Below are 10569 nucleotides of genomic sequence, written 5' to 3' on the forward strand. Positions count from 1 at the left end.
ACTTAAGAGGATTGCATGCATGTGACCATCACGTTCATATCCTTAAAATCCTTGAACAGTGCTGTTGTGTTAAGTCTTGCCTCATTAGATTCACTGAAAATGTCAAATGACAGTCTCATAGAAAGGATTTGCTGTCTGGAAACCTACCTTTGTGGGTTATCTATAGTCTGTCTGTCTGTCTGTCTGTCTATCTATAATGTCTCTGTCTTAACTGGATGCCTACCTAAACAGCATTTTTTTTAATGTCTTTGCTTTATTAAATTTGATAGTAATGCCTCTCATGGAAAGATATGGTGATTTGGACTGTCTCAAAAACTTCTCGCCTCCACATAGATGTGTTTCACTTTAGTAAATTTTGATGCAATGTCCAATTAGATGTGAGCTGCCTACCTAGACAGCATCATAGCTGCATTGATCCAAAAATGCTGTGTAGATAAGCTCAGTAGAGCATTTTTGGCTTCATAGATACAGTCCACTAATAAATTTGGTTGCAGTTTCCTATGACACACTCATAGAAAGGACTGTCTCAAAACCTAATGAGATGTCTACCTAAACAACATTTTTGGGCTTCATAGATGCATTCAGCTTTATTTGATTTAGTAGCAGTGTCCTATGACATCCTCATAGGATGCAAATGCCTGCAGAGATGTGAGCTTCCTACCTAGACAAAATTTTTGGGCATCATAAATGGCTTGAAAAGGCTGTCTATATAGCCAGCCCATTAGGTTTTGAGGCACAGCCTGGAATTGGGGTCTGTCTACAGACAGTAAACAAAGCAGACTAGGCTGTGTCTATCTAGGCAGCTGTGGTCCTGCCGGTTCAGGGTGACGGATGTCTTTTTTTTGTGCTGCTCAGCCTGTGATGTCTGCACTGCAGGGCAGCAGTGTCAGCAGGCTGATGTACTCTAGCACACACGGTCAGGCATGAAAACCAGACCTGTAGTCGCCTAGACTTTTATCATTTGTCAGTCTGCACCATGAGAGTTATTTCGTGCTTGAATTTGGGATGAACATTGATTTTTCTGGCTTTGTGGTGTCCATGTGCATGTGTGGTCTGTGTGGTGCACTGTCATTTTGTTGTCATTGTGCATTAAGGGGAAATAATGGCTAAATGCTCCCTTGTTGTGTGTATGGGGTTGTGTCTGGCAGTCTAAATCATCACGAGGACATCAGCCACCTCCAACCATGTTTAATATCTGTGTCTGATATTATCTGAATTGGATGTTCACTAATTCAAATGCTCTTATATCTCTATCTTCTACACATCATACTGCTCATTGACAGTGTATGTGAAGCTAACATGTAGCTTAGGATTTAGTACGGATAAACCGCAATGAAACCCTAAACAGTGCATCAGGGTCAACCTTAAATCTGCACTAGAGAGTGGGTTTATCATCAGATCAGATTATGTTACGCTGTAATCGTCTCTTCTGCAATGTGCATCAGAGTAGCTGCACCTTATTATAGGGGCTGCATGATTTTGGGGGAATCTAATTGCAATTTTGCAATTATTTTGAAAGCTCCAAGTTTGCTGTGCTTGACTATAGGGCTGCACAATGTGACTATAAAATAATGCTTCACTGCAAAAGAAAAAACAAAAATATTAGAACATTAATAATAATGCTTAACAATGATAATAGTTTACAGTACAACTGTAAAATTGCAATACAAATATTTATGCCTTTCTTAATTTCAAATGTTAAACCATCAAGCTTTTATTTTGGCAGAAAATTGCAGGGAGGCCTTAAAGTTTCTATTTTGTGGACAAATGCTTCTAAAGTTGTCATTACAAGTTTGGGAAGATGGTTGGCACATTATGTTCCCATATGCGACCCAAACTCAGAGAAGATGCAGAGATGAGCTTGTGTGGCAGCATTTACTGTGAACCGAGACACTGCAAACGGATCATGAGTTGCTCATGTGTAAAAGAACAAAGTGCCACGCTTCACTCAGAAACATGCAGTGTATATAATTACTGAAATGAACTTTTCCACGACATTCTAATTTATTGAGATGCACCTGTAATTTAATTAAATCACACTAAGCCATATAATTGTGCAGCCCTTCTATTTTGTCTATAAAACAATGGCAATGATTTACAAAGATTACACTGACTGAAATGTGTGTGTTATGTGATTTTAATGACATCACAGGTTCGTAGGGTATTGTGAGTGTAGTGTGGCGCACTGGAGTTCAGCTGAGGAAGAAGTGACTCACCGTTCAGTGATTACAGGCGAGGCATTTTGTAACCCCACACCAGATGCAGCATACAAACACACTTCTGCTAACACACCATTCCCAGCACCTGATTGTTAGATTCTGGGATTGTGGTTGAGAGCTGTTCACCTCCCCCTCCAGATACACCCTAGTGAGGAGCGTTCTCATTCAGTGGAGCGGAGGTGTGACATCTTGAGCTTCAGGCTGTAAGGATGTGCTCCCATCACCAGCATGCTGTTTGCTTCATTCAAAGCCTCAGGTTTAATCTTCTATTGTGTGGTGGGAAGTGTACCTATCAAGCCTGACTCAGACCTTAAGAGGTTTAATATGGTGATGTAACCAAACTGCAGTGCTTTTGGGCTACCGCAAGGTCGGTAATAAAGTTTAACCTTTAAGTTTGGAAAGTCAGCCCAATATCAGCCACCACAAAGTTTGGCTTCTGGGTTCTGCATCTTTTGCTTGTTATGAGCAGGCCCATGTGGAATCTGCCCTCAAAAAGCTTCACAAATCTCCACAGAATTGGAACAATCATCATTCACAGTTCTGCACTTCCCACCACACTGTTTGTTTATGAAATGTTTTGGCTGATTTGAATATGCTTTCAGCTGCCAAAAAGTGTATAATGCTCTGTTTAAATCAATTCCATAGGATTCTGCAGATTTAAAAAAAAAAAGAGTGTTTAATTAGGATAGTATATCTACAAGGATATTGTACTTTGAGGAAGGATTGAGTATTATTTATTTTAGTTATCGATCACATTTTTAAAAAAGCATAGTTTTTTGTGTTTAATTATGATAAGTGTTAATACAAGGATACTGAACTATGAGGAATGTTTAAATAAGAGTTTATTAATTTATTTTATTATTTATTATTTTGAATAGGTTACATTTTGAGTAGGTGTTCGATGGGAAATGTAAATTTTTTAGTCTTTTAGTCTAAAGATAATCCTAAACTTAAACTCTAGCATGAATGTACAAAACTACATATTTTCCAGTGTCTACATATGTTCCAGATTTATTAGGTTGCCCAAATGACTAATCAGCAATTTTTTTTTTTTAGAAAGTCCTGTATTACTAGGCTGGTTTTTGTTTGTTAGGGGGCGTTTACATAAAGATACTTTAAAGGGGAGCAATTTGGTTTTTGGACAACTGGTAGATTAGTGAGCCGTCATTACCCATCCCCAAACTGAAATATATACTGTATATGGTTGTAAAGGTGCTGCAGTGGTTTGGATCAATTATCCTACCATTTTTATTCTCATAAATGAATATCATGAAAGTTAGATGAGCTGACCTAATTGGGTCATGTGCAGCTCCAGGGAAGGAATTAGACATTTAAAAAAAAAAACTCATCATTAAAGGCTGGACCATATTCAGGTGAGCCAGCTCATATTGATTTAGGTTTGTCTTTATTATATGGAAATGTGATCTCACTCAGTGGTTGAGGGATAAGAATACGGATGTTGCCTGAGGTCATGTTATTCTGAAGACAGGATATCAGCTTTTAGGAGATAGAGTTGGAGTTAGATTCAGTGTTAGCACGACCAAGAGAAATTCATCAAGCCAAGCCCCCCTGTAAAAACATCTTCACAGGTCAATAACAAACTCAAACCAGTTTGTTCGGACACACACTCACACAATTAATCATGTGGTCTGTCACATGCCTGTGCATTTGAGGTTGTGTAGCTCCACTGAGGAACAAGGCAGAGGAGAAGGGGAAGAAAGGATGTGTTTCTAGTCCTGTGACTCCCCTCCTCCAGTCTTTCCCCCCCACGTGTGCGAGGAAGAAATGTGAGCCATGCTGCTTTTATCAGCCTCATTGTTTGTGTTCCTCAGGGACGGCGCTTCCTGATGGCAGCCAGAACGCTCCACATGTTCCCATTCTGATGTCCTTACATACACCATCACACTGAAAAGCTTAAGAAATGTCTTGTATTTTTCGTTTTTTCCATTTTCCTTTTAACTTGGCCTACATATAGAGGTAGAGGGGGTGGATGAGAGTGTGAAAGCATGGAGGGGTAGAATAAGAGCGCGATATAGCATTCTGACTCGTACAGGATATATAAACAGGAACCGGATGGAAAGTCCGCTGATGGATGTGAACTACCGCCACTGTTAGTATCACATTCACAGACTCAAAATCCCTCGAAACATTTTTTTCTTTAAGAGAAAATAAACAAAAAATTAAAAGCTCTCTTGAAGGGAAAAGAACAATGGGAGTATCGGGTTACACTTTGGTTCTTTGTACTCGAGTTGTCAAACCAGCTCAATCCTAAAGGCAGTATAACTCACGTGATGACATGGCTGTTAGTCAGACTGTTCTTCACAGATGTGTCTGTCCACCTGCTCGTAATGGGATGTTTACTATACGGCTTGGCACAGAAACAGTGATCTTAAGTAAATACTCACAAAAATTGTGTGTGAGAGTGAATGGAAAGCGAGTGGGAGTGAGCGGTGATTTGAGATCAAACGAAAGGAGCGTGCAGATGATAGTAACTCCAAACATGTTTCATAGATGGAATGTCCAACTGCGCCTTGCGGGAGGAGTTCTGAATGCACATACTCATTTTACCCTGGAGGAAAGTGTGTTGTTAATGTGTTTGTTTTTCTTGCAGACTCAATTTAATATTAATTATGAGCAGTCCTCTCTGGCTTTGATAAAAAAAGATATTCTTCACCATGGCAGATGGCAATCAAAGCACTAATCAGATTGTGCGCTGGTGCAGGTATCTATACGGACTGACATGGCACGATCCCTCTTTCATCAATTAGTGATGGTTGAGGGGAGTTTTATATTAACACTGATATTAACAGCAGCTGTAAGCCCTGATCTCTAGGCGGTGATGAATTTCAAATAGAAGCTTATGTATGATGTGTGTGCTCATGACGTATATACGATACAAAGTGATTTTATGTAGTTAACTGCAATTTTGAGTGAATATTTTGTCATTGTGCAGTCAATGTTATTCCAAATCTATATGACTTTCTTCTGCAGTACACACACACACACACACACACACAAAAAGATATTTTGAAAATGTTGACTTTTTTTGTACATAAAATGAAAGTAATTGGGGTCTAGAACAGAATTTTGATTACAAAATTGTTTTTTTTATGTAAAAGCCACTCTTTAAAAACATTTTATAGCTTGTGGTATTAGCAGTTTCAGATAAACCTGACCCTAAACAACAAGTAAAAACAAAATAAACTGGTTGGTTGCTTTTATATAAATGGCACTATTTTTTAGATGAAAAGTAGTAGCCATTATCTAATTTCTGACCTCTGACCATAAAAGTCTGCAAGCACTCTGTAAGTGAAACAACATGCTTTTTACTTGTTTATTATTTGTTGTATAGCCTAATATTTGATTTCTAAATTTAGTAAGAATTTTCATGTTAAGTGTGTCTGCAGTTGTTATATATTTTAACCAGGAGTTAAATCAAAATACACTTAAAACTAAAAAAAAAAAAAAAAAAAAAAGTACTCAGCATCAGCACTGATGTGTGAGATAATTCAGTTTAAAAGTGTGTGTGTGTGTAGGAGTGAATGAGATTGAACTCTGCTGCTTGACTGGGAATCGCGCTGCATGTGTGTAAGGAGAGTTTCTATTTTTGTCATGTCACCATGACCTAGTATTTACAGTTGATTTCACCCTGCTGTGAATGTGCTTTCACTAATCTCTTTCTCTCTCTCTCTCTCCCCCCACAACAGATGACGGAAGGGCGGAGATGTCAGGTCCATCTCCTGGATGACAGGAAATTGGAGCTCCTGGTACAGGTAAGACAATATACTTTTTTATAACAATCAAGATAATGGTACAACAAGGCCCAAATATGATATTGTAGGTTTTTAATCGATAATTGATTCTGTTTAACTCACTTCACCAGCACAATGTCCAGTATTAGTGCAGAAATAGTAAAGTTGTATGACTGTTGAAATACATAGGTGTGAAGTTTTGGTGCATGTTTTTGTGATAAAGGCCTCAGGTTTCCTCTTGTTTGTCTGGGAAGGGAAATCCTCATTGTTCCTCTGAGACTTAATTAATGTCTTGTGGAAATAGGGGCTCTTTATCGGTCTGTGTGCATGTATGAGTTTGAATGTTTGCTCTGTGTGTGCAAATGTAATATGACTCCTTTATGCCTTTCTCCGATTTCACAGCCAAACAGACCCTGAGATTAGCTTGCCCTGACCTGAACTCTATCATATGTTTGTGCATATGTCTGTCTCTCAAGTGTCTTTTAAACATCAGTACCACTAATAGTCAATCTGGCAGGTTTAGGTTCCCATAACTACCCAAACCAGCAGCCTCTCAAGTCACCCATCCAATCACACATACAGCAGCCCCCTCCTGCTCAAAACACTCCATAAATCCTCCTATCAGAAAACAAACATCTTCTCTCAGGATGAGTTCAGTTTCCATAACAACACTGTCTGTCTCCCATGCCCCATCAGCCCACAGACCTCAATATAAACAGAAATGTCTCCTCAGCAGAGCTTTGTTTCCTCAACACTCACACTCATATGAACTTTCTCAGGAAATCTCTAATCATGAGGTAAACGCTGCCTGTGGCATCTCAGTCACTGATCACATGAAGAATAAAGTTTTATAGTACTGTTCTATTCTCTTCTGTTTTGTTCTATTGTTGTATTGTTTTTTTCTCATTTATTCTATTCTGTTTTTCCATTATTATTTTCTCTGTTTATTTGTTTTATTATTTATTTACTATTATAGTATTTATTCATATCTTGAATTAGCGTTTATTGTTGTATTTTCATTTTAATTTAAGTTTTAGTAATTTTGTTATCTGCTTGTCATTTAAAAAAAATATATTTATATATAACTTTAATTTAATAACTTTGTTTGTTTTAGTTTTAGTAATTTTAGTACTTCAACTTATTTTTGCCTAGACAGTATATCTAATCTTTAAAGGGGTCGTATGATGCGATTTCAAGTTTTCCTTTCTCTTTGGAGTGATACAAGCTCTTGGTGCATAAAGAAGATCTGTAAAGTTGCAAAGACTAAAGTCTCAAATCCAAAGAGATATTCTTTATAAAAGTTAAGAGTCAACCACGCCTACCTAAAACGCCTCGTTTGGCTTGAACTGATGGTAAAACTAACAACATTATTAACTGTCTTGATGCTCGCTATTATGGTATTGGGCGTTACATTTCCGACGCGTGCTTGTGGTGTTCGGCCAATCACAATGCACTGGGTCAGCTGGCCAATCAGAGCAGACTGCGCTTATCAAAGGAGGGGGCTTTGTTGAAAACGACGTGTTTGAGAGAGGCGGGGCATAGAGGACCTACAATAATGTACAGTATTTGAAAAATAATGTGTTTTTTGAACATTAAAGCATGTCAACATATTCTGTTACACCAAATACACAAAATAATGATCTTTAAAATAGCATCATATGACCCCTTTAAGTTTTTAATCTAATATTTATATTTTATTTCAGCTTATTTCATTTCTTTTAATTTTTTATACATTTTTATGTCCTATTATATTTTGCTTTGTTTTCTTCTGATTACTTTCCATTATATTTTCTTTTCTGTTTTATTGCTATCTTTATTTTTCTTTATTATTGTTTATTATTCTATTCTGTCCTGCTCAGTTCTGTTCTATTTGTCTACTTTCATGCTCTCTCGCTCTCTCATGCGGTTAGGTGACCTGATTCCTCTAGACTCCAATCCAGTTTAAACTCCATCATAGTTGGAGAAATGTAATTTCTCAGCCTCCTTCATCTCTCATTTTCCACACACTCTCTTTCTCTCCTCTAAAATGCTGGTTGAGTTGATTGTGGTTGCAGTTTCGATCTGATAAACTGAAATCTAGAAAGGAGAGGAGGTGAGAGAGTCCTTAACAATCAGGTAAGAGGATGAGAGAGAGGAAAAGAAGGGATTTCCAGGAAAAAAGAAGGGATAAGGCAGAGGGGTAGTCAATGTGTTTCCTCACTCTCTCTACAGTTTATGATTTATTGAGCTGTTGCAGAAATGCTTATTCGATAATCTTTACACATTTGTCCTACTTTAGTCATGAGTACTTAGATATATGTTCTTTTAGCGTTGGCTAAAAGATTTAGCTTGTTCTTTCTGCTTTCTGACTTCTATTTTTCCTCCTCTTTCTCTTCCTCCATGTCGGCAGATGTTCTGGAGAAGGTTGTGTAGGTTAATCGTGCCATTGAGAATTCTGCTGTTATTCCAAGTTAATTTTTTTCTGCATGTTCCTTGAGGAACAGCTCTTCCCTTTTTCTGTAAGAGCAATTTTGTTGATGTACCTAACAGGGCAATGCTACAGGATCTTCTGTGCGTTAAAGTAACTGTTCCATTCATGTGCATGTGAAAGATCATATACGCAAACTTATGTGTTGAATTTTACATTCGGAGACATGCATAATTTGCTTGGTGAAAAGACATTGGACCAAAAGGGATAGCTAACTTCTTGATTAAAATTTTAATGGAGGAAACTCTTATTGTGGTAGTTTTGCATAGCCTTAATTTCTTTTTTAGGAAACCTAAATACAAATTTGAACATTAGATGTTTTGGGGAAACTGGAGTAGATAGTATATTACAATTTAAAGTCACTAACAAAAAAAAAAAAAAAAGTCATTTACAACCTTCAATTCCAATGTGAACCATCTTACATATGCAGCTGTGAAATCATTCTCTGGTTTGGTTTTACTGATGGGTCTCTGTTGGATCTTTCTGTAGCCTCATTTATCTGCTTCCTCTTCCTCCTCACTTCTTTCTCGCCTCATTAGAGGCAGTGTACCATTTTGAAGGTTATCATGGATGATCTTACACTGTGCGACTGGCAGTATCTTTGTAAATGATTTTATAGTCCCATTAGAGACTGAACATTGCTGCTGTCTCATCATTTGTGGGCTTATTTGCATACAGTGCAGTAGAAAACATCTAGTTTGTGTTGGCTTTAGTGGAGGTACATTTTTGTGTTTCCGTTTTTATTTTCTGTCGGCAGTTTTGACATGACTTTGGTTTATAATAAGGTAGACAGTCTTACAATACAAGAGCTGTCAACAGTCTTGTTCAGACTATTTCCCAAGTTGTATAATCTTGCTCTGTTTTTCAGCTGTCTAACTGCTTGTTAGCATCTCCCACCTGTCTCTCCACAGCAGGCTGTAATTTTGTGAGTGATGTGCGCGTAGCGTGTTTTCGTAATTTTCCATGGTGAGTCAAAGCAAGTGCTGTTAGTTGGTGGTTCTCTCGTGTCCTAGCTCGGTCCTTCCTCTCAGCTATAATTTACCGTGTCTGTCAAGAGTTTGACAAGAGCATATTTGGTCTCTCTTGGAAGAAGACAGACCTTTGAGTTTGAGGTGCTAGATGATACACTTGAACTACTATAAGGTCTGAGTTAGATATCTCTTAGATACCTTTTTTTGGCCAAATTTCCATCAAAGCAATTACAGAATGTATTGCGACAAGCTTAGTGAAAAAGGAAATCCAAGATGGCAGACGAAATGAAAGAAATGTTAGCTAAAATTTGAGAATTATATAACACCAAAAAAGTCTATGAAAATTGTTCAGGCTATTTGAAAATGTACTAGGGTAAACGTACCTATTAAGCTCACCAAAATCTACATTGAGTCATTTTTAGTGCACAAGATGTTGGTTTCAGTACAAGAAGTTATATTAAAATAAAATATTAATCTCTCACACAAAAATATTTTATTTTATTTTAAATGACAAAAGCATTTGAATTAAGATATACATCATTAAATGCAAAAAGTCTGGCTGTGCTTAATGGGTACATTTTTGTACCCTTTAAGCACACCCCTGTTCCCATTAAGCTCACATCATGTTTTATTAAAAAGTCTTGTTTATTTTGAACAACATTTTTAAAGAATAATTGAAAAAAAAAAATGTATTTGAAGGTACAAAGTCAATCACACAAAAACAACAACAACAACACTAAAATCAAGCAACAAGGCACTCAATTTGATCAGTTATACATTCATAGTGAAGTGTCATTTAAGCACATTGCAACATCTAGACTAGTCCACATTCAGCGAAGTAACACATTCAAAAAACAAACTATTTACAAAGTAGGTACGTGTATGAAGCCTAGTGTTTTAAAAATCTGTTCACATTTTAAAAGTTGTGTAGCGTATTCCAGCCTTTAGTTGCTTTTTTCCTGGACAGATACGACAGGTTTCTGTTGGCTCCTTCTTTGAATGGAAGACATGCCTCTTTCATCTTTGGGCATAAACTATAGCTATGTCTCGATTTTGTCATCTTAAAGCTGTTAAAATAAGTTATTAATAGTTTTATTAAGATCAACTTAAAGTGACGACCATCAGTTAATATTTAAAGTCTGTTTATGAAGTATTTACAT

General features: G+C 37.1%; 1 protein-coding gene across 1 annotated transcript in view; it reads left to right on the forward strand.

The window, feature by feature from the left end:
- frmd4a (FERM domain containing 4A) overlaps positions 1-10569 on the forward strand; it is an 84392-nt gene that overhangs the window by 19596 nt on the left and 54227 nt on the right. The window contains exon 2 of the mRNA XM_016515119.1: positions 5927-5992. Coding sequence (XP_016370605.1) covers positions 5927-5992 — 66 coding nt within the window. The remainder of the gene's footprint in view (positions 1-5926; positions 5993-10569) is intronic.

The sequence above is a fragment of the Sinocyclocheilus rhinocerous genome, unplaced genomic scaffold (genome assembly GCF_001515625.1).
Source record: "Sinocyclocheilus rhinocerous isolate Xijiao unplaced genomic scaffold, SAMN03320098_v1.1 scaffold717, whole genome shotgun sequence".
Lineage (NCBI taxonomy): Eukaryota > Metazoa > Chordata > Actinopteri > Cypriniformes > Cyprinidae > Sinocyclocheilus > Sinocyclocheilus rhinocerous.